The sequence below is a fragment of the Dendrobates tinctorius genome, unplaced genomic scaffold (assembly GCF_039654945.1).
Source record: "Dendrobates tinctorius isolate UK_male_01 unplaced genomic scaffold, ASM3965494v1 ptg000011l, whole genome shotgun sequence".
Taxonomy (NCBI): domain Eukaryota; kingdom Metazoa; phylum Chordata; class Amphibia; order Anura; family Dendrobatidae; genus Dendrobates; species Dendrobates tinctorius.
This window is the reverse complement of record NW_027361679.1, coordinates 97,130,425-97,155,341: the sequence shown is the minus strand read 5'-3', so window position 1 is coordinate 97,155,341 and position 24,917 is coordinate 97,130,425. Positions and strand designations below refer to the sequence as shown.

General features: G+C 45.7%; 1 protein-coding gene across 1 annotated transcript in view; it reads right to left on the bottom strand.

Moving 5' to 3' along the window:
- Window positions 1-24,917, bottom strand: part of LMNB2 (lamin B2) — a 148,982-nt gene that overhangs the window by 27,874 nt on the left and 96,191 nt on the right. The window contains exon 10 of the mRNA XM_073545097.1: window positions 24,346-24,469. Within this exon, the coding sequence (XP_073401198.1) occupies window positions 24,346-24,469 (124 nt within the window). The remainder of the gene's footprint in view (window positions 1-24,345; window positions 24,470-24,917) is intronic.

The window sequence follows — 24,917 nt, the reverse complement described above, 5'->3', positions numbered from 1 at the left end:
CTGTGGCGGCGTTTTCTTTGTTAAAAGAACGTTTCATGACTGCTCCGGTACTGGTGCAACCTGACTTGTCTAAACCATTCATCATAGAAGTGGATGCCTCTGAGGTGGGAGTGGGGGCTATGTTGTCCAAGGGACCCACCACATTAACTTAAGACCCTGTGCCTTCTTTTCTAAAAATTTTTCCTCTGCTGAAAGGAATTATGATGTGGGTAACCGAGAGTTGTTGGCCATTAAATTGGCTTTTGAAGAATGGAGGCATTTTTTGGAGGGGGCTGTCCATCGTTGTCATTACAGATCACAAGAACCTGTCTTACATCGAATCCGCCAAACGTCTGACTTAGAGACAGGCAAGGCGGTCACTTTTTTTTTCCCCGATTTCAGTTTTCCATCACTTTCAGACCAGGTTCCAAGAATGTGAAGGCGGATGCCTTGTCTCGCAGCCTAGATCCGGTATCGACTCCTGAGCCTCCTTCCTCCATTCTTCAGCGCGGGGTGGTGGTGGCTGTGGTGTCCCCGAGATTGGAGCAGGAGATTCGTGAGGCCCAATCTCTTGCTCCTCCATCCATAACTGAAAATAAGCTCTTTGTGCCTGTCTAGTATCTGTTAAGGGTGCTTCGGGAGTTCCACGACTCAGCTCTGAGTGGGCATCCTGGAATCTCGGCCACTCAAAGCCAGCAAAAGGCTGTTCTGGTGGCCCTCGTTAACTTCTGACGTCACTGGTTTTGTGTCCTCCTGTGAAACTTGTGCCCGCGCTAAAGCCTCCCACAACCAGCCGGCCGGGGAATTGGTGCCACTGCCAATTCCGGATAGACCGTGGACTCACCTGTCCATGGATTTTATCACCGATCTCCCACCGTCTAATGGCAAAACCATGATCTGTGTAGTTGTGGATAGGTTCAGTAAACAAGCACATTTTGTATCCTTAACGGGCCTTCCTAATGCGGAGACTCTATCTAAGCTATTCATTGAGCATGTGATTCGGTTGCATGGTGTGCCTGTCAGTGTGGTGTCTGATAGAGGGGTGCAATTCGTGGCAAAATTCTTGAGAGCCTTTTGTAAAAGGCTGGGCATCAGTCTGACCTTTTCATCGGCCTACCATCCCGAGACCAATGGTCAGACTGAAAGGACGAATCAGTCTTTGGAGCAGATCCTGCGGTGTCTTGTCACATCCAGACAGGATGATTGGTGCTCTGTGATACCTATAGCGGAATTCGCCTTCAATAATCGTGTCAATCAGTCTACTGGTACTTCTCCTTTCTTCTGCAACCATGGGTTTCACCCTCATTTTGGTGAATTCTCCAGATTAGATTCGAAGTGTCCAGGGGCTAATTCAGCCTTTTTGCAGTTGGAGGAGGTTTGGAGGGAGGTTCAGAGAAACATTAGGGAGGCTCAGGGCAAATACAAAATTTTTTGCGGATAAACGACGCTCGGTGGGGCCGACTTATCAGGTGGGGGGATAAGGTATGGTTATCCACCAAGAACATAAGGCTGAGAATTCCCGCTGCTAAGATGGGTCCCAAGTTTATTGGTCCGTATGAGATTTTAGAGGTGATTAAACCTGTGGCCTTTCGCCTGCGTTTGAATCAGTCATTACGGATTCCTAATGTGTTCCATAAAGCGCTTCTGAAGCCGTCGGTGCCTTCCTCTGATGAGTCTCCCTCGCACCCTCCGCCTGTTATGGTAGATGGTCAGACAGAGTACGATGTGGAACAGGTGGTAGATTCTCGTATGCTCAGTCGTTCACTTCAGTACTTGGTCCATTGGAAAGGATACGGTCCTGAGGATCGGTCATGGGTGCCGACGCGTTCAGTCCATGCGGATCGGTTGGTCCGGGCCTTTCACGCTCGTCATCCAGGGAAGCCTGGGGGGTCCAGTGGCCCCCCATTGAGAGGGGGGTACTGTCATGGTCCAGTCCGGAGTTTATTTTCTGCTGTCTTCACTCTGGACTGGTCATGCGGGAGTTAATCTCCTCAGCCTCGTTCTGGAGCTAACTGGGCTATTTCAGTCTCACAGCCTGCTGACCAGTGTTAGTGATAGCTCAAGCTTCTAGTTTAGAGCCTCTGAACCTTGTACCTTGGTGATCCTCCTGCCTTTGACTGATATTCACGTGTATGACCCGAACTGATTTCTGACCCCGTCTCTTGGTATTCGTCTCTGTTGTTATGTTCCCTCTCTGGCATCTGACTCCCCGGCTTGTACCCCGGCCACGTATTTCGTCTCACGTTTTGGACCCAGTGCTCATGTTCTGGCTTTCTGACTCTCGGCTTGGTATTTTGACTACGTGTATTGCTGCTCCTTCTGGTACGTCTGCTCCTGCTAGTTTCTGACTCGGTTCGTCTGACTATTCTCTCTCGTTACCTGTGGCACCTGTGCTGTTGCTCAGGGTGCTGCTCTTAGTGTGTAACCTCTCTTCCCTCACCAGCTCCCCCTGGTGGAGGTTTCACTACATTTGGTATCTGCAAACTTGTACTGTCCTGGAGAATCTTATTGCCAGGTCAATCTTGCCATATAGTGAATATGGTAAATAAAAACATAATTGTGGAATTGCACCTTTTCTTCGCAATTTCACAGCACTTGGAATTTTTTTTTGCTAAATGGTAAAATCAAAGGGGTCATCCAAAAGTACAACTCGTCCTGCAAAAAACAAGCCCTCATACGACTATATTGACAAAAAAGTAAAAAGTTATGGCGCTTAGAAGAAGTAGAGGAAATAAACGAAAAAATGGAAGGGGTTAAAGAAGCACACCCATTAACTTTTCTCTTGTCTTTGCTTAGGCCTCTTTCACACTTCAGTTTTTTGCCATCAGTCACAATCCGTAGTTTTTTTTAAATAAACGGTTCCAGCGTTTTTCATGATGGATCCATTTTTTTCTCAGACTTGTATTAGTGACGGATGGCCAGACGTTTCATCCGTCTTTTGACAGATGCGTTGGAAATTCTGTGTCCGTCGGTTGGATACAACGGACATAGTAACGTTTTTTGTCAACGTCGAAAAGTTGGACAGTGACGGATCCAGCGCCATCAGTCGTTGACTATAATGGAAGCCTATGGGCGCAGGATTCGTCGCTGTCCGTCAGAAGAGGGATCCATCACTGGATTCCGTTTTTTCAACTGAGCATGCCCGGAATAATTTCTATTCCTTTAATTTAACACCAAAATCCATTCTGGCACATAAAATCTCTCTCCCCCCAGAATTCTGTTCCTTTAATTCCTACAGCAAGGCTGCTACAACAGAGGTGTCATAAAAATGGATCCAGTGCATCAGTTTTTTGCAATATGCACAGGATCTGTCTTTTGCACACTTTGACGGATTGTGACTGATTGCAAAAGACTGAATTGTGAAAGAGGCCTTAACCTGTGTGAATACTAGTGTAGTGTAGGCATACTCACCTGTAAGACTCCTCCAGTATCCAGCGCCGTTACACTCCTGTTCCAGAGTCACTTTACAGCAGTTTAACTGTTTACATCAGCTGGAAGTTTCCTTTACAATGCAAGTCTATGGAGCCTTGTTCTAACACTACATAGAGCACAGTATGATCCAGGGAAGACTGAATCATCGTCACACGACTCAGAAGGGGACCAGAAAGGCGCTGGATATCAGAGAAGACGGCATTGCCTTCCACAAGTGTAATCAAAGCCCAACAACATCAGACCATTGCTGGTTTCCAGGAAGCACAAAAGACTTCACAATGTTCCTTTTTGAATATTTCTGTACAAGTGTAATATACTGTATACATATCTTTGTTTTCAGAGTGGTTGGGTTTTTACTTGCTAGTTATAATTGTAGCCAATTGTAATCCCTTAGGAACAGAGCTGTGTGTACGTTAATGACCAAGCTTACATTTTTCAAATTTTACCAGTGTCACCTTAGGAGAACTCTGGAATGCTTCAATGTACCCCAGAGATTCGGATATTTTGTTTTTTTCGTGACAAATGGTACATCATCCTACTTGTAAATTTAGGTAAATATAATTTACATTTATGAAAATATCAAAAATTTGAGCTACAAAAATTAGAAAAATGTCACAATTTTTAATCTTTGAATTTCATGCCTCAGAAGGGAAAACCATATTAGAGTGCAGATTTGCATAGAATGGTTTGCGGGTGCCATGTCACATTGGCTGAGCCTTTGAGGTGTCAGGACAGCAGTATCCCCATTTTACAAACCTCGCCTCTTAATGAAACCATCTAGGGGTGAAGTTGTCATATTGGCGCCACGTGTTTCACAAAATGTTATACCATTCCGCAGCGCACAAAGAATATTCAATTTATATATATTCACTACCACTAAAATGTTGGTTTTGCCCCAGATTTTACATAGGTAAAAATAATTGTATAATTTGCTACACAATTTCTCGTGAACACGGCAATACCCCACATGTGGCTTCACAGTACTGTTTGGCCACATGGCAGAGGAACGTAGCGCTACTTGACTTTTGAAGAGCAAATTTTCTCAAGTGCCAGAAAAGCAGAATTCCCCCTCATTGTCCCTAATTTGGAAACTATATCCCCTGGTAATTCATCTACAGGTGTAATGATTATTTTGACTCCATGGCTGTTTTCCAGAAACAAGCAACAGAGTGAAACTGCAAGTATGCCATTGTAGTGTTGGTACATTATGCCCAACTTCTGGAGACACTCACCTCATAAATTAGGCGGGCTCTCCTTGCTGCAGTAATGCTAACTGCAGTGTGGGGCTCAGGAGGGATGGGTCATTTGGATTTGGGAATGCAGACTTCACTGGATTTCTTTTGGCGTGAACAATGTCACTTTTCAAGAGCCTTTGTGCTATCAATAATGTGGACATCCCCTATATTTGTTAACCCCTTTGCGACCTCCGCCGTTCAGCTGACAGTGCCCGGAACAGCCGTGGCCATTAACTCATTAAACGCCGCTGTCAAACGGACAGCGGCATTTAACGCACACCTCCGGCCATTGGGCCGGAAATCCTCCCACAGGTGACCCCCTTCACGTGATTGCGGGTCACCAGTGGGTTGGCATGACAACCAGAGGTCTCCTTGAAACCTCTACGGTTGTCAGTGCCGGATTGCTATGAGCAACGCCTGATGGTCGGCGCTCGTCGCAAGTCAGCAATTCTGTTACATATAGGCGATCTGATTCAACTGTATGTAGCAGAGCCGATCAGGATATGGCAGCTTCTAATCTCCGATGGAGACTATTAAAGCATGCCAAAAGTTTTAAAAATATATAAAGTTTAAATCAAACCCCCTTTCGCCCCATTCAAAATAAAAAAAACACAAATATACATATTTGGTATTGCTGCGTTCAGAATCATCCGATCAATAAAAAAAAAAAAAATTAACCTGATCGCTAAATTGCGTAGCAAGAAAAAAGTCAAAACGGCAGAATTACTTTTTTTTGGTCGTCACGACAGTGCATTAAAATGCACTAACAGACCAAAAGATCGTATCTGCACCAAAAAGGTATCAGTAAAATCGTGAGCTCGGCACGCAAAAACTAAGCCTTCACCCGACCCGAGATTACGGAAAATGGCGCAGTTTTTTTTCTTAAACAAACTTTGGATTTTTTTTCACCTCTTGAATAAAAAAAGAACCTAGACATGTTTGGTGTCTGTGAACTCATAATGACCTGGAGAATCATTATGGCAGGTCAGTTTTAGCATTTGATGAACATGGTAAAAAAAAAAAAAAAAATCCCAAAAAAAAACAGTTGTGGAATTGCACTTTTTTTGCAATTTCACAGCACTTGGAATTTTTTTCCCGTTTTTGAGTACACAATATGGTAAAAACAAAGTCGTCATTCAAAAGTACAACTCGTACTGCAAAAAAGAAGCCCTCACACGGCCATATTGACAAAAAAAATAAAAAAAAGTTATAGCTCTGGGAAGAAGGGGAGGGAAAAAAAAAATGGGCAGGATCTCTAAGGGGTTAACAGATGACGGACGAGGGATTTTTTTTGTGGATTAAGTAAAAGCTTTTATTGGTGGCATTTTGGGGTATAGAACATTTTGGATTAGTTCACATTTATCCTTGGGGTTTCCATCTATAAACTACATGATTCAGATGTAACACCAGAGGGATCCATTCACTAATGAGGCAGCAGAGTTACTCTGGACTCTGGTTTCTGTTCGAAAGTATCCGGCTTTTAAGAGGTACACAAACTGTAGCCGACTGCACTTATTCAAGCCTAAAAAGACTGGTACGGCGTGGTACAAAAGCCAGACAAATCTGCCTCATTATGGGGAATCTTCTGCCGGGGGTTCTGTCTGAATCACATAATTCAGACACTGCTATAAGCGCTCAGCGTAGAGTGCAAAATATAAATGTGAGCCAAGTCTTACAGCGATCTTTCAGAAGCAGAACAAATCAACAAGTCAAGAATTGCAAAAAAAAAAATTAAAATACAATTTTTTTTCTTTTTACAATGCTTTTTGAGCTATAACTTTTCCAGATTTCAGCTGATTGTCATGTGAGGGCTTATTTTTTGAGGGACGAGGCAAGGTTTTCATTGCTATACTTTTCAGGCACATCATTTTTTGATCCCTTTCTATTCTAATTTTTGGGATGAAGAACTAAAACAGCAATCCAGGAATTTCTTGTTCGCCTTATTGGGGGACACAGAGACCATGGGTGTATGCTGCTGCCACTAGGAGGCTGACACTATGCACAAAAAAAGGTTAGCTCCTCCTCCGCAGTGTACACCCCACCGACCGGCAGGGAATTCCTCTGTTTAGCTTAGTGTCAGTAGGAGGTGGACACGGGTCTTGGATTAGACCCATATCTACCTCGTTGTGCGTTGTTTCCTTTCAGGTTTTTTCCGGAGGGATACAGAGTGAATAGTCATATCTGTACTCCCACAAGGAGTCTGAGTACGGCGTGTACTGCCACCCCGTATCCTCGCAGCTCTCCGCGGCAGGACCAGCAGCCTTCCTGGCGACGCCAACACGAAGACGTGTCAGCGATTCAAAGGGTCCTTGTCGTCAGTCTCCCACCGACTCGCCTACGAGAGCCTGTCGGTTGGACGAGACACAGACACTCATCAGGAGGTACCTTTATTCAACAGGTATCGGGCCCGGGACGGGTAAGTATTGGGGCCCACTTGCACCCCCCTCAGTCGGCACGGTTGCAGCGTTCCCCCTGGAGCAGGGATGCGGTAGCGCTGCGGACACCTGCGGTCATTCTGCGCTTCCAGGCAGCCTCCGCTTTCTTTTACAGCTGTTTCCTTCTCCCCTGGCAGGTTTTTTGGTGGCAGCGCTCATACTGCGGCACCTCCGCGCCGACCCCGTGCTGACAGGCGACCGCCGCTATTAATTTAGGCCCCGGCTTCAAATCGGGCCTACTGCAGCGTCGCGGCCACGCCCTCCGCCCCTTTCAACTAAGCGGGCTTCTCTCCCACCAGTTCCAGGTCCTCCCACCGCTCTCTCTCTGGCACCCAGCCTGTTCCTGGCCAGCGGGCGGTGTCTATTTCAGCCCGGCGTTTAGCTCCGCCCTTCTTCCCCTGGAAGCACGCGTCTTCTCCGTTCCTCTCAGGCGGTCGCCATCTTCTCAGCCTGTCAGCCGGACACCGTTCTCCTGACCTGTATCGCTCTCTTGGCCTGTCAGCCGGATTTCGCTACGACCTGCATCTGCAGACAAGTCGGATAGCATCGCCTCTGGGGTCACCGGACCGTGAGTAGCTCTGCATCTGCAGACTGACACCCTTCTCTGCCTTCTGTCCCCCAACCTCCCGGCACTACCTCAGTTACTCAAATGAGTATGAGTAAAGACCAAAGTTTATTGATTCCAAAATATCATAAAGGCCAATATTCCACAGAAAAAAAATTCGACGTTTTGGCTATAGCGCCTTTTTCAAGAACTTATCTACAGAATAAACGATACATGCACTCATTACATAACAGATATACAATCAAGTACTAATCGTACTAAAATAATAAATCATAATTCACACAAAATAAAGACTCAATGCATTGAGTATCATATCCATTTAAATAGTCAATATAGACCCAGAGTAATACCTGTGGAAATAATAATCCATGGACATCAGAGTCAAATTCATCATACATGTCACATAGGTGTGGAAAGCCTTATAAAGAAAGATCATATTGAAAAATTTAATACAAAAAAAAAAAAAACAGTGCGTCACCAGGAAAAGTTTACCAGGTATACAATACAATATATGGAAGTAATATTCTCCATATAAATGATTGCAAAAAAGCATCCTAATCTTATTTTTGCTCCATATAAATGATTGCAAAAAATTGCAAGAGGGCATCCTAATCGAAATACATTGTGCGTTCTATAAATATACCATGCAATATGTGAAAGTACTATGCTCCATATGAATAGTTGCAAAAAAAGGAATCCTAATCCAAATACATGGTGCGCTCTATAAATATCCCTTTTCCAGATATAACTCGGTCCAAGCATACCTATTTGAAAGTCCGTGGATTGCATGCAAGTGCTCCATGGTGACCCGTGCGGTGTGGCCCGTCTCTGCCATGAGAGAATACGGCTCACTTATTTCGGAGAAGCTGAGAACTTCCAGGGTAAGAGTCAGCGTCCCACAGAAAGAACTGCGCATGCGCTGTCGGCGTATACCGGAAAAAGCCAAAGTGAAAAGCCGAATGGTTGTGAGATGACGTAAGCAGGCTTACAGGGGAATGCCGAACTCGAACGGGGAACTGATATTGAAAGGAGGGAGAGTTTAAAGCCGCCACCACCATCCGACATATCAGGATAAGGATCATTTCCCACGTGCATTATCAAACTAAAAAAGACAAGAAAAAACAAGAAAGATTTAAATAAATGAGATCATATAAGATAATAAACGAAAGGCATACAAATATATACGAAAAAGCTATGATAATTATTTCCACCAATATTCAAATACAAGAAAATAAAAGAAAAAACATAGCCTACATTGCATACACTGGAGAAGAACCACAGGTTTCAAAAATCCTTGCAATATAAATAAATATGTAATACAGAAACAAGAAAAAAAAATATATATATAATAGACAGTAGAGCGGTCATGGACAGTCCAAAGATATGGCCCAAATTTAATATAACCAGACTAGCACCCGATTTCATATTCTCTATTTAACCCCAACGGTGTTAGGGTCTGTAAAGTATGAATCCAGAAGGATTCTCGCTCCTTCAATCTTTTAATCCTATCTCCCCCTCTTCTAGTTATTGGCACCCAGTCAATGACTTGGTACCTCAATTGTGCCACCGAATGCCCACATGATATAAAGTGGGCCGGAATCGGTAACAAAGTTTTTCCACATCTGATGGTGGATTTATGTTAAGAAATGCGGTCGCGGATATGTTGGGTAGTCTCCCCAACATATCCGAGACCGCATTTCTCAACATAAATCCACCATCAGATGTGGAAAAACTTTGTTACCGATTCCAGCCCACTTTATATCATGTGGGCATTCGGTGGCACAATTGAGGTACCAAGTCATTGACTGGGTGCCAATAACTAGAAGAGGGGGAGATAGGATTAAAAGATTGAAGGAGCGAGAATCCTTCTGGATTCATACTTTACAGACCCTAACACCGTTGGGGTTAAATAGAGAATATGAAATCGGGTGCTAGTCTGGTTATATTAAATTTGGGCCATATCTTTGAACTGTCCATGACCGCTCTACTCTATTATATATATTTTTTTTTCTTGTTTCTGTATTACATATTTATTTATATTGCAAGGATTTTTGAAACCTGTGGTTCTTCTCCAGTGTATGCAATGTAGGCTATGTTTTTTCTTTTATTTTCTTGTATTTGAATATTGGTGGAAATAATTATCATAGCTTTTTCGTATATATTTGTATGCCTTTCATTTATTATCTTATATGATCTCATTTATTTAAATCTTTCTTGTTTTTTCTTGTCTTTTTTAGTTTGATAATGCACGTGGGAAATGATCCTTATCCTGATATGTCGGATGGTTGTGGCGGCTTTAAACTCTCCCTCCTTTCAATATCAGTTCCCCGTTCGAGTTCGGCATTCCCCTGTAAGCCTGCTTACGTCATCTCACAACCATTCGGCTTTTCACTTTGGCTTTTTCCGGTATACGCCGACAGCGCATGCGCAGTTCTTTCTGTGGGACGCTGACTCTTACCCCGGAAGTTCTCTGCTTCTCCGATATAAGAGAGCCGTGTTCTCTCATGGCAGAGACGGGCCACACCGCACGGGTCACCATGGAGCACTTGCATACAATCCACGGACTTTCAAATAGGTATGCTTGGACCGAGTTATATCTGGAAAAGGGATATTTATAGAGCGCACCATGTATTTGGATTAGGATTCCTTTTTTTGCAACTATTCATATGGAGCATAGTACTTTCACATATTGCATGGTATATTTATAGAACGCACAATGTATTTCGATTAGGATGCCCTCTTGCAATTTTTTGCAATCATTTATATGGAGCAAAAATAAGATTAGGATGCTTTTTTGCAATCATTTATATGGAGCATATTACTTTCATATATTGTATTGTATACCTGGTAAACTTTTCCTGGTGACGCACTGTTTTTTTTTGTATTAAATTTTTAATATGATCTTTCTTTTTTCTTTATAAGGCATTCCACACCTATATGACATGTATGATGAATTTGACTCTGATGTCCATGGATTATTATTTCCACAGGTATTACTCTGGGTCGATATTGACTATTTAAATGGATATGATACTCAATGCATTGAGTCTTTATTTTGTGTGAATTATGATTTATTATTTTAGTATGATTAGTACTTGATTGTATATCTGTTATGTAATGAGCGCATGTATTGTTTATTCTGTAGATAAGTTCTTGAAAAAGGCGCTATAGCGAAACGTCGAATTTTTTTCTGTGGAATATTGGCCTTTATGATATTTTGGAATCAATAAACTTTGGTCTTTACTCATACTCATTTGAGTTTCATTTGAATTTTGTGTGCCGAGGTTTTTGTACTATATTCAGTATTGGATTTTACCTCTGAGCACCTACTATAACAGTGAGCACCCCGTTTATCTTTATATATCTACCTCAGTTACTCACTATGTCCAACTCTAAATCTGATCGTGCCTGCCCTACGGCTCCCTCCTGTACTCTAGTCAAGTTCTTTGCATGTTCTTCTTGCAATCGCAAACTTCCCTCAGGTCAGTCCACTCCCCTATGCCTAGACTGCAGCAATCCAATTCAGCCTGACGCCGCTCAGTAGCCATCTATGGCCCCATGTGAGAGTCAGCCCCCCCATGCCTGGCTGGGCTTCGTCACTATCACAATCAGTGGCAGACCTCACCAGGGTGTCTCAGTCCCTAGTAGCCGTTCTCGATAAGTTGCCCCTGGACACTTCTGCAGGGTCCAGCAGGTCTCAAGAGATTCCATTTGAGCTAGCCAGTGTTAGTCGCAAAAGACCCAGGCAGGATCTCCAGCCGGAATCCTCTCCTCGTCCCATCTCACCGCATAGTCCTTCGCAGCAGCCTCCCTCCTGGGCCTCCTCTCCCGAGTCAGGTGAAGCGTTCTCGGACAGGTCATGTGAGGGGATTTTAGAGCTGGATTCGGACCAGGATGCGCATATGAAGGTTACGGTGCAGGACCTCATTGCAGCGATTCACCATACCTTCTACATTGCTGACTCCCCTGCGAAATCCTCAGATCAGGAGGTTTCATTCAGACGGGCGGAAACACCCTCCAGGGTATTTCCTTTCCATTCAGAGTTTGGAAAGATTTTTACTAAGAAAGAGAAGATCCGACCAGATGCTTTCAAAAGAGGAAAGCGTCTCAGCGTGCTGTACCCGCTTGCCAAAGAGCTCACGGACAACTGGTCTGCTTCTCCCTCGGTGGACCCACCCGTGTCCAGACTTTCTAATAACACGGTTCTCCCGCTTTCAGGTGTGGCGTCTTTAAAGGATTCTAATGATAGGATTATAGAATCCCTAGCAAAGTCTGCATTCGAAGCGGCTTCAGCGGCGGTATGTCCAATCTTTGCTTCATCTTGGGCAGCAAAGGCCTTAGCTACTTGGGCAGAGGATCTTCGTAAGGGCATCCTAGAAAAAGCACAACCAGAGCGATTGGCCGATCTCGCCAATCAGATCTCCCATACGGGGGATTATCTGCTTTCTGCTTCTTTGGATGCCGCATCCTGCGCGGTTCAGGCGTCAAGCAACGTAGTGGCAATCCGACGTACGATTTGGTTCAAGGCCTGGCAGGCGGACTTGTCTCTTACTAATCTGCCTTTTCAGTGAGTGCGCCTCTTTGGATCCCAATTGGATCAAATTATTAAGGACGCCACCGGAGGCACGAGTTCCCTCCTCCCTCAGTTGAAGCCTCGCAGACCCCCACTAAGGCGTCAGTTTCGTCCCTTTCGGGCTTTCCACTGTTTCAATACGGCGGAGAACCCTTCCAACCAACAGAGACCGCAAGCACGCCAGGATAGAAAGAAAGTTTCCTTCAGACCCACCCCCTCCTGGCGATCACACTCTTCCCAGGGCAGACAATCCAGATCGAGATCTGGACGGTCCACATCAGCATGACTATCGTCGGACTTCCGAGGGTCCCTTCCAATTGGGAGGTCGACGACTTCTTCAGGGACGTCTGGCTGGCCTCAGTGGAGGACGCTTGGGTCAGGGAGGTTGTATCGTCAGGATACAAGATAGAGTTCGTTTCTCGTCCGCGAGATCGTTTCTTCGAATCCCGCCCTCTAAAAGATCCAGCCTTGATCCCGGGGTTCTTTACAGCCATCGCCTCTCTCCTCAGTTCCGGGGTGATTGTGCCCGTTCCCGAGGCGGAGCGTTTCACAGGGTTTTATTCGAACCCATTTGTGGCGCCGAAAAAAAGACAGGGCGGTCCGACCAATCTTGGATCTCAAGCTACTCAAAAGAGTCCGCCTCTTCCGGATGGAGTCGGTTCGTTCGGTAATCGCTTCCATGGAGGAGCAGGAATTCATGTGTTCAATAGACATCCAAGATGCCTATCTACATGTTCCCATATTCTCCGGACATCAGAAGTTCCTGCGTTTTGCGATTCGCCAGGAATATTACCAGTTCGTCGCGCTGCCCTTCGGTCTCGCCACCGCACCCAGAGTCTTCACGAAGATCATGGCTGCGTTGATGGCCTTGATGAGGATCAGAGGTCTCGTCCTTTTTCCGTACCTAGACGACATTCTGATCAAAGCTTCCTCTTTTCAACAGGCTCGCCTAAGTCTGCCGATCGTATTAGACACCCTTTCCAATTTCGGGTGGATCGTCAACAGGAAAAAGTCCTGTCTGGTGCCTACTCAGCATCTAGCGTTTCTGGGCCTACTGTACGACACTCGTCGGGCAAGGGTCTTTCTCCCACAAGAGAAGATTCTTTCCCTGCAGCAGGATGTACGATCGCTGCAGATCACACGTTTTCCGTCCCTCCGAACAACCATGAGGGTCCTGGGAAAGATGGTGGCGGCGATAGAGGCAGTTCCCTTTGCCCAATTTCACGCCAGACCTCTCCAACACGCCATCCTGTCGAGGTGGAACAGGTCGGCTCTGTCCCTGGATCGTCCTGTTCGTCTTTCACGCCGGATCAAACGGTCACTCAACTGGTGGTTGACGTCACCTCTCATTTCCTTGGGACGGTCTTTTCTTCCCATTCACTGGCAGATTGTAACAACGGATGCCAGCCTCCTCGGCTGGGGGGCAGTGTTCCGCAATCACACGGTTCAGGGTCGATTGTCGTCTCAGGAATCAGCTCTGCCGGTCAACGTCCTAGAGATACGAGCGATTCATCTGGCTCTCGTTCACTGGGAGAGGCTCCTCAGGGGCCTGCCTGTCCGGATTCAGACAGACAATGCCACAGCGGTGGCATATGTCAACCGCCAAGGAGGGACACGGAGTGTCTCAGCCCTAGCAGAAGTGTCCAAGATTCTTCATTGGGCAGAGGTTTCCGTGCCGACAATTTCCGCGGTACACATTCCCGGCGTAGACAACTGGGCCGCCGATTTTCTCAGCCGCGAGGGTCTCGCGGCGGGAGAGTGGTCCCTACATCCGGAGGTGTTTCATCTGCTCTGCCGTCGATGGGGAACCCCGGATGTAGATCTGCTGGCGTCTCGCCTCAACAGGAAAGTCCCACAGTTTGTATCCAGGTCTCGAGACCCTATGGCAGTGGGCGCCGACGCTCTGGCCGTTCCTTGGTCGCAGTTCCAACTCCCCTACCTGTTTCCTCCCCTGCCTCTTCTTCCCAAACTGTTGAAAATCAAAGCAGAAGGAATCCCAGTCATTCTCATCGCCCTGAATTGGCCCAGGTCTTGGTTCGCGGACAATGTCAATCTTCTCGTGGACACCCCCTGGAAGCTTCCAGACAGGGCAGATCTGCTGTCTCAAGGCCGATCTGCCACCCCAATTCTCGGTCGCTCAATTTAACGGCGTGGCTGTTGAGACCGAGGTTTTTAAACGGGCAGGATTTCCCGATCGAGTAATTCATACCATGATCCGAGCCAGAAAGCCATCATCTTCCAAAATTTATTACCGTGTCTGGAAGGCCTATTTCACTTGGTGCGAGGCCAATATCATCGCGCCCATGTGCTTTTCGCTCCCTTCCGTTCTGGCGTTTCTTCAGGCAGGGCTGGATGCGGGGCTTGCCCTCGGCTCTTTGAAGGGTCAAGTTTCGGCGCTGTCCATTTTATTTCAGAAGACGTTGGCCTCCCGTCCTCAGGTCAAGACCTTTCTTCAAGGTGTGGCTCACACGGCTCCTCCGTTCCGAGCGCCCGTAGATCCATGGGATCTTAATCTGGTTCTCGAGGTTCTGCAGGGTCCTCCTTTTGAACCTCTCAGGGATGTTTCCCTTTCTCTCCTTTCTTGGAAGGTAGCCTTTCTGGTGGCCATCAATTCCATCCGGCGTGTGTCGGAATTGGCAGCTCTTTCTTGCCGTTCCCCTTTTTTGGTACTCCACCAGGATAAGGTAGTTCTGCGGCTTCTGCCCTCTTTCCTGCCTAAGGTGGTGTCCTCTTTCCACCTCAATGAGGATATTGTTCTTCCGTCCTTCTGTCCGAGTCCAACTCATCCTCGGGAGCGGTCCTTGAACAAGCTGGATGTGGTCAGGGCGATGAGCGTCTATCTATCCAGGACGACTTCCATGCGAAAGACAGTCTTTTCGTCATTCCAGATGGGGCGCGGAAAGGTCACCCAGCTTCAAAGGCCACTATTGCTCGCTGGATCAGATAGACAATCTTGGAGGCCTACCGAGTTAAGCATCGAGTGGCTCCTCCAGGGATCAGAGCACACTCTACCGGGCAGTGGGTGCCTCCTGGGCGGTATGCCACAGGGCTTCCGTGCTGCAGCTTTGCAAAGGTTCACATGTTTGTGAAATTCTACAATGTCCACACCTACGCTTCGGCGGACGCCAGCCTAGGTAGGAGGATTCTGCAGGCGGCGGTGGTGAGTCCGCTGGCCTGAAGGAAGTTTGTTTTCCCACCCCAGGGACGTCCCATGGTCTCTGTGTCCCCCAATAAGACAAACGAGAAAACAGGATTTTTGGGTTGCTTACCGTAAAATCTGTTTCTCGGAGCCTTCATTGGGGGACACAGCACCCTCCCATGTTCTACAACTCCTGTTATTATGTTTGTTGGTTGTTTACAGTTGAGTTGTCTGTTCTGTTTTCAATATATTTTGTTACTTCTCCTACTGCTTTCTCACTAACTGAGGAATTCCCTGCCGGTCGGTGGGGTGTACACTGCGGAGGAGGAGCTAACTTTTTTTGTGTATAGTGTCAGCAGCATACACCCATGGTCTCTGTGTCCCCCAGTGAAGGCTCAGAGAAACAGATTTTACGGTAAGCAACCCAAAAATCCTGTTTTTTTTTTAGGCCTTTCTGGCGTTTGGTAAAATTGATAACGCAGCTTCTTCGGGTCAGTACGATTACAGCGATACCACATTTATCTTTTTTTTAAGGTTTTGATGCTTTTACACAAACTATTTTTTGCATTGTTGTATTCTGAGACCCTATAGCTTTTTATTTTTCCACTGACGGAGCTGTATGACAGCTTGTTTTTTGTGGGACAAGATGACATTTTCAGAGGTACCATTTATATTTAACATTAGTCTTTTTGATCGCATTTTATTCCACTTTTTTTTCCAGCGGTATGATGAATAGTTTTTTGCCTCTATTTTTTTTGACGGTTCACTGAAAGGGTTAGTGTGACAGTTTTACAGGTCGTGCAGCTCCGGATGCGACGATACCAAACGTGTACTTTATTAGCTTAGTTTTGTTTTTACAAAAACATGTGTACTGATTGGTGTTATATTTGTGTTTTTTTTATTTTAGAATTTGATTTTTTTCTTTTAACTGTTTTTACTTTTCTACTTAGTCTCTCTATGGAACTTTTGTCTGACCACTGGTCTCATGCATTGCAATACACATGTACTGCAATGCATGAGACCTGTGAGATTACACAGGCATTCACCTATTACACTGCTTATGGTTGGGTCTAACAGGCCACTGTACCTGGCACACCATGAGGTCATTGTTTGACCTCTGGGTGATATGACAACCATCGAATCCAGTGATTTCATCACAAGGTGCTGATGGGTATGACAGGGAGCCACCCCTCACAACCTTATAAATGCCACAATCACAGCATCTAGAGGGTTAATCAGCCAGGGGCAGTGCAGGTACCAGCCCTGGCTTTTATTGCAGAAGCTCAGCTGTCAGCTGAGCCAAGCAGGAAAATGCAGATATTTCAGCACCTCCCGCAGATTACATGCTGTGCCAGTCAGCTGTCAGTGACCGCTTTCGTCACGGAGCTGTCACTGTCTTCACACAGTGAGTGACAGATGAAGTACATGACTGGTATAGCACGCCATAATGCGGGATCTAACACCTGCTCATGACGTGCTATACCTGTCATTAGTCTTTAAAGGGTTAAAGTAAAAGGTGTAAGATGGCCGCTGGAAGAGTCAGTGAGGGGACATATGTATCATCGTGGCTATTAACTGCTGTGATGTGAGCTTGGAAGCATGCTCCAGAACATATAGTGCTGAGAGAGCTATTTGGCCGTTTCAGGGCCAGGTTTTACGAGCAGTCATGAGATGGGTGGGAATGACCGCTCACATATCCCACCCCAGGGATGTGGTTTGGCTAATAAAATGGAGGCCAGATGTTTCATTCAGTGTGTGACAGGGGGAGTGGAGACCTCCATTGTGTGTGTGCTAACCCCTTAATGACTGCCAATACGTCTTTTAACTGACGTGAGATATAAGAGAATAGCATCACCACACAGGTGACGATCCAGCAGCTGTCAGCTGATAACTTGCTGCAGCAGCCACGATCAGTGTTTGCGCCGTCCAAATCTTTTTAACCCCTTAGATGCTGCTGTCAATAGTGACATCATATAAATGATATGCAGAGTGTGGGGGGCTTCCTCTTTATCCCCATCTGCACCCTAACATGATTATGTGGTCCTGATGTTTGCCATGGCAATTCATGACCAAATAGCGACCTTAGAGTCTGACGGCTGTTGTAACCTTTTCAGAAGTCAGTGACATTTAGGTGGCATTTGCATTAATTCCTGAAAATCACCTGAAGGGTTAATAAACTACCTGACTGCAGTTTTCAATATGTCAGGGCGTGCTGTTTTTAAAATGGTTTTACTTTTGGGGGGTTTCCAATATATAGGACCCCCAAAGTGACTTCAAACCTGGAGAGGTCCTGAAAAAAATAAATTTGATACATTTCCTTGATAAAATGAAAAATATTACTGCTACATTTTTAAACCTCCTAAAATGCTAACAAAATAAAATTTTAAAATGGTGCTGATGTAAAGCAGACATGCGGAAAATGTTATTTCTGAATGTTTTTGTGTGGTATGACTATCTGAATTAAAGGGATAATCAGTCAAAGTTTGAAAATTGCACATTTAACATTTTTCTCAAATTTCTGATATTGTTTATAAATAAAAACAAAACGTATTGACCTAAATTTACCATTATCATAAAGTACAATGTGTCCCGAAAAAAAATAATCTCAAAATCACTGGGATTTGTTGAAGCGTTCCAGAGTTATCACCACATAAAGTGACACTGGTCAGATTTAAAAAATTTAGCTCCGTCACTAAGGGGCTAAAGACACTGACCTGAGCAGGCAGACCCGTAGTACTATATGGACTGTTTTTTTTCTGCTACTTTGTGCCGGAAAAGGCTGTTCATATGTTTTCCTATCCAGAGCAGTTTATGCCGTTTTATTAAACTTGCTTGGACATTTCAACACTATCGCTTCCTGTGCCTGCCGCAACCGAGTACAGATACTTACAATTGGTGCTAGAAGCACGGACAAATTCTAAAAGGCAGTGCGACTACTGATAAAGCATGTCCGGGGTGAAAGTGGCCGTAGAAGGGAAATCTGACAATATTGAGGATCTGCTGAAATACTTGGTCCAGGCGCAACAGCAAGAAACCAAACAGGCTGTTAAAGCAGGTCCAGCAGTAGCAGCAGATCCTGCAGGAGCAACATCAGCAGATGCAGCTTCCGGCAACCGCCATCCAGGACACGACGAGCGCGCCAATTCAAAGTTCGGCTGATGACGCTTACATGAGGACGATAAGGGTGTGTACACACGCTGCTGATTTTTTCGCAGGGATTTTGCAAAATCCGCAGGTCAAAAGGCCTGCGGTTTATCTTCGGATTACCCTGCGGTTTGACACCTGTACAATGGAGCAGGTATGAAACCGCTGCGGATTCCGCACAACGAAGTGACATGCTGAAACCGCAGCAAATCCGCACAGAAAAATCCGTACCGTGTGCACTGCGGTTTGTTTTCCATAGAATATAAAAAAGGTACTGTACACCGCAGCAGAAACTGCTGCGGATCCGCAGGGCCGAAACAGCTGCGCATCCGCAGCGGATTTGGCCCTGCGGATCCGCAGCAGTTCCGCAGGCAGTGTACAGTATAACATTATCCTATGGGTTTTCAAATCCGCAGTGCACATGCTGCGGATTTTTCCATGCTGAAAAGCTGCGGTTTTAAATCCGCAGAATGTCATTTCTTTCTGCAGATTCTGCTGCGGCTTGACACCTATTCCATTGTCCAGGTGTCAAACCGCAGGGGAAAACCGCTGGCCAATCCGCAGGAAAACTGCAGGTCACTTCACCTGCGGTTTTACCTGCGGATCCGCATGGAAAAATCAGCAAGTGAATCCTCAGCGTGTGCACGCAGCCTAAAAGGAATGTTGCAAAAGATGACCCCAGGGTATGACATCGAGGCGTTCCTGATGGTGTTTGAAAGGGTGGCGGAAAGGGAGAAATTGCCTCGGGAGCAGTGGGTGGAGGTTCTGGCGCCATATTTGACAGGTGAACCGCAGAAGGTGTATTATGACATGGCATTGCAGGACACAAAAGAACACGCTAAATTAAAGGCTGAGATCTTGGCACGCTTAGGAGTGACTGACTGTCAGAGCACAACAAGGGCGCAAGTGGGCGTATCGCAGTGACAAACCTCCCCGGTCCCAAATGTTCGATCTCCTACACCTGGCCCAAAAATGGTTGCAACCTGAATCTTCCTCCTCAAAACAGATGGTGGAGAAGGTTGTCATGGACAGGTTAATGCACTTCCTGCCAAGGCAATTCTGGGTAGCCCAGGGTGATCCCCTTAATGCCGATGACCTAGTGAGCTTGGTGAAGAGATAACAGGAGAGGTCCTTGGGGAAGCAAGGGGGTGGAGCATCTCCATAATGGGGTTTCCAAAGTGGGGCTGACACCCACAAGAAGGTAGCTAGAGCCACACCTGGGGGGGGGGGGGGGCAACCAAGAGCACCAGAGTTAGTGTCCAAGGTCCCCTTCCCATAGTGTAGTTTGTTGGAGGTGTCATTCCCCTGGCCACATAGATGACCGTTGTCCCATGACCACCGAGCAATGGACTGCAGCACAGGACTGCGCTGCTCGTACTTTGCATATCCGGCCTGCCGTGCTGTTTCCCAAACGGGAGAGGGGCCGCAAGAATGCCCCGTGTCTGTAAACTGGATGCAAGTGACTGGTCTGCTGGACTCAAAGTTTGGTAACCCTAGTGTGAGGTCGGCGTGGTCAAGGACCTATTGCACCTTATTATAATAGGGCGAGTCTGTTATTTTGGGATTTGTGGGGAAAAGGGAGGACGTCTGATTGTCCAGGCGACAGCCAGGTTGCTCCGGAAGAAACCTCATTGCAGGCTGTGGAAGACAGGTTTCCATTTTGTGTACTTCTTGGCGATGAGGAAGCATCCACTGAGGCCAACGTCCCTGAGCTGGAGGTGTCCTGGAGAAAATTTTGGAACCACCCAACTCAGGGACCTAACTTTTAAAGGGGCATCTGACAATCTGTGTTAAATGGTGTGCATCAGGAGCCGAGGGCCGATAGTCGGTTCCCTCATTTTGCTGTGAACGTAGATCATCTTTATAGGGTAACCAAGCCAAAAGGTGAATAGAGCAGCTATTGGTACCCTTGTTCTATAGACGCAGAGTGTTAGACAAGGCTCATTCCCATGTATTGGATGGTCACCTCCTGACAGGTAAGACCCAGGAGCGCATTCTGCAGAGATTCTACTTGGCCTGAGTGTTACAGATAAATTGTGAACTATTGTCGTTCCTGCCCCACGTGCCAGCTGACCTCCCCAGTAGCCCATTTCCACAGTGCTCTGGTGCCGTTAACCATCATCAAGGTGACATTCGAGCGAATAGCGATGGATCTGGTGGGACCCCTGGTAAAATCTGCAAGAGGACATCAATATATATTGGTGGTCCTGGATTATGCTACCTGGTACCCAGAGGCGGTATCCTTAAGAAATGCATCTGCTAAGTGAATCTCTAAGGAGCTGATCCATATATTCTCCCAAACCAGGCTGCCTAAGGAGATACTGACGGACCAAGGGAACCCCTTCATATCGATCGAAGGTCATGTTGGAGTTGTGCAAGTCCCTGCAAATTTCTCAGCTCAGAACCTCAGTGTAACATCTTGAAGGGTATGCTGAAGAAAGCAGTGGAGGAGGACGGCCAAGACTGGGACTGTCTACTTCCCTACCTCTTCTCCATCCGGGAATTTCCCCAAGCTTTCACTGGCTTCTCCCCATCTGAACTGCTCTATGGACGAAATCTTCGAGGGCTCTTGGATGTGGTGAAGTAATCCTGGGAGGCTGAAACCACCCCCTATAAAAGCGTGGTAGAGCATGTCAAACAGATGTAAGAGAATTACCAACGTGATGCCCATTGTGAAGGAGCACCTCCTCAATTCTCAAGAAGCCCAGTCCAGGGTGTATAATAGGTCCGACAGGATAAGACCGGTCAATCCAGCGGATCCAGTACTTGTGCTGGTACCCACGGTGGAGACCAAGTTCCTGGCCAAGTGGCAGGGTCCCTATGAGGTAATGGAGAAAGTTGGTGAGGTCAACTACAAAGTCCACCAACCGGGGAAGCGGAAGCCCTACCAGGTGTACCATGTGAACCTGGTCAAACTGTGGCAGGACAGAGAACCCGTGGAAGCTCCTTGTTTGCAGGCCAAGTCCGATTATTTGCTAGCCAAGTCCAGAAAACTTGTCTCACTCCCAGAAGCAGCAGTGCAGAGAGTTGCTACAGCGTAAAGGAGATCTGTTCTCAGAACTTCCAGGTTGTACAAAGGTCATAGAGCATGACGTCCTGGCGGAGTCTAATTTCTGGGTCAACTTGAAAACCTACCGGATTCCCAAACCACGCTGAAAAGTGATCTCCAAGGAGGTGAAGCGGATGCTGAACCTGGGAGTCATCGAGGAATCCAAGAATGGCTGGTCCAGTCCAATAGTCCTAGTGCCGAACGGCGATTTTGCAATGACTATCGGAAGTTGAATGAGGTTTTTAAGACCGATGCCTACCCAATGCTTTGGGTCGATGAATTAATTGAGAGGCTACGGCCGGCTTGGTACATTACTACCCTTGACCTCACAAAAGGGTATTGGCAAATTCCCATGTCCCAAAGCGCCAAAGAGAAGGCTGCCTTTTCAACGCCAGATGGATGCTTCCAATATACAAGGATGCCATTTGGGATACAAGGAGCTCCATTAAAAAGACCATTGGTCCACAAAACAGAAATAAACATTTAGATTGTGGGTTTCAATATGCAAGAGGAGGGTTTCACATCTGACGAAGGCTGCAAAAGCTCTCCCCAATAATATGCTTATAATGTATTATTTCATCATCATCTAGGCCCACAATAGTTTGAACAAATAATAAACCCACTAGCAAGAAAATATGTGGTATACAATATACGGTACTAAAGAGACAGGATATCAACAAAATGCTTATGTATATTAGTGCAAGAAAATACATGACACACACCGCCCTTTAGAGCAAAAAAGGCCACTATAATTCTCTTGGGCATGCTAAAAGAAGAATAATGTAGTAACAATCTCACCCAACTTTGTTGATGAAACCGGGTGATGCTCCCATAATCCTCAAAGGTCCTGGTGATTCGAGGAGGGAAATATGTCCACTAACCGCATTCATTCCCACCACTAGGATATCCAGGTGTCCTTTGGTGCCCATATGTCCAACATCTCCCATCTACAGTTGTGGCCAAAAGTATTGACACCCCTGCAATTCTGTCAGATATACTCAATTTCTTCCTGAAAATGATTGCAATCACAAGTTCTTTGGTATTATCTTCATTTAATTTGTCTTAAATGAAAAAACACAAAAAAGAGAATGAAGCAAAACATTGATCATTTCACACACAACTCCAAAAATGGGTCAGACAAAAGTATTGGCACCCTCAGCCTAATACTTGGTTGCACAACCTTTAGCCAAAATAACTGCGACCAACCGATTCCGGTAACCATCAATGAGTTTCTTACAATGCTCTGCTGGAATTTTAGACCATTCTTCTTTGGCAAACTGCTCCAAGTCCCTGATATTTGAAGGGTGCCTTCTCCAAACTGCCATTTTTAGATCTCTCCACAGGTGTTCTATGGGATTCAGGTCTGGACTCATTGCTGGCCACCTTAGAAGTCTCCAGTGCTTTCTCTCAAACCATTTTCTAGTGCTTTTTGAAGTGTGTTTTGGGTCATTGTCCTGCTGGAAGACCCATGACCTCTGAGGGACACCCAGCTTTCTCACACTGGGCCCTACATTATGCTGCAAAATTTGTTGGTAGTCTTCTGACTTCATAATGCCATGCACACGGTCAAAGCAGTCCAGTGCCAGAGGCAGCAAAACAGCCCCAAAACATCACGGAAACCTCCGCCATGTTTGACTGTAGGGACCGTGTTCTTTTCTTTGAATGCTTCTTTTTTTCTCCTGTAAACTCTATGTTGATGACTTTGCCTAAAAAGCTCTACTTTTGTCTCATCTGACCAGAGAACATTCTTCCAAAACGTTTTAGACTTTTTCAGGTAAGTTTTGGCAAACTCCAGCCTGGCTTTATTATGTCTCGGGGTAAGAAGTGGGGTCTTCCTGGGTCTCCTATCATACAGTCCCTTTTCATTCAGACGCCGACGGATAGTACGGGTTGACACTGTTGTACCCTCGGACTGCAGGGCAGCTTGAACTTGTTTGGATGTTAGTCGAGGTTCTTTATCCAACATCCGCACAATCTTGCGTTGAAATCTCTTGTCAATTTTTCTTTTCCGTCCACATCTAGGGAGGTTAGCCACAGTGCCATGGGCTTTAAACTTCTTGATGACACTGCGCACGGTAGACACAGGAACATTTAGGTCTTTGGAGATGGACTTGTAGCCTTGAGATTGCTCATGTTTCCTCCACAATTTGGTTTCTCAAGTCCTCAGACAGTTCTTTGGTCTTCTTTCTTTTCTCCATGCTCAATGTGGTACACACAAGGACACAGGTCAGAGGTTGAGTCAACTTTAATCCATGTCAACTGGCTGCAAGTGTGATTTAGTTATTGCCAACACCTGTTAGGTGCCACAGGTAAGTTACAGGTGCTGTTAATTACACAAATTAGAGAAGCATCACATGATTTTTCGAACAGTGCCAATACTTTTGTCCACCCTCTTTTTTATGTTTGGTGTGGAATTATATCCAATTTGGCTTTAGGACAATTCTGTGTTTTTTCATTTAAGACAAATTAAATGAAGATAATAATACCAAAGAATTTGTGTGTGCAATCATTTTCAGGAAGAAACTGAGTATTATCTGACAGAATTGTCAGACCGTTCCTAAGTTATTCTTCTGTTTGAATGCCCAAGAGAATTATAGGGATAGAAGCTTACAAACACATTTTTATAAAGCACAAATTAGTATTGTGCAACTAAATAGCCAGTTCTGTAGTCTTGTTAAGACTTTTCCATGGTGATACAAAAAACGACAATCATACACTTTCACAAAAATACATTAATATTTCTCCTTATTTCATCCCATTACAGTAAATAATATTAATCAGCAATTATTTGGACTTGCCTCCTCATCACTGTTCACCAAGGAGATTTGGATATTGTCATCTGCTCCCCAAGAACTCTGGTTTTTCCAAAGTAAGACAGACGGAGGGCTATGGGCGACCCCCGCATCAGCACTGTATATCTGAAATAGAAACATTCAGAATCTAAAACTTTCACCACTGAAAGTCTTAGAAGGGCATGTTCTTTTAAATAAAGCATTGCCTTCTTTTATACCATCTTGGATTGTGGGGGAAAAAAAAATTAACAACCCACATCCCCACTAGTGATGAGAGAGTATACTCGTTGCTCGGCTCTCCCGAGCATGCTCGGGTGTCCTCCGAGTATTTTGGCGTGCTCGGAGATTTAGTTTTCGTCGTCTCAGCTGCATGATTTGTGACTGCTAGACAGCTTGAATACATGTGTGGAATGCCTGTTTGTTAGGGAATTCCCACATGTATTCACCCTGTCTACAAGTCGCAAATAATGCAACTGAGACGACGAAAACTAAATCTTCGAGCACGCCAATACTCGGGAGGACACCCGAGCAACAATGCTACTCGCACATCACTAATCCCCACCCCTCTCTATGT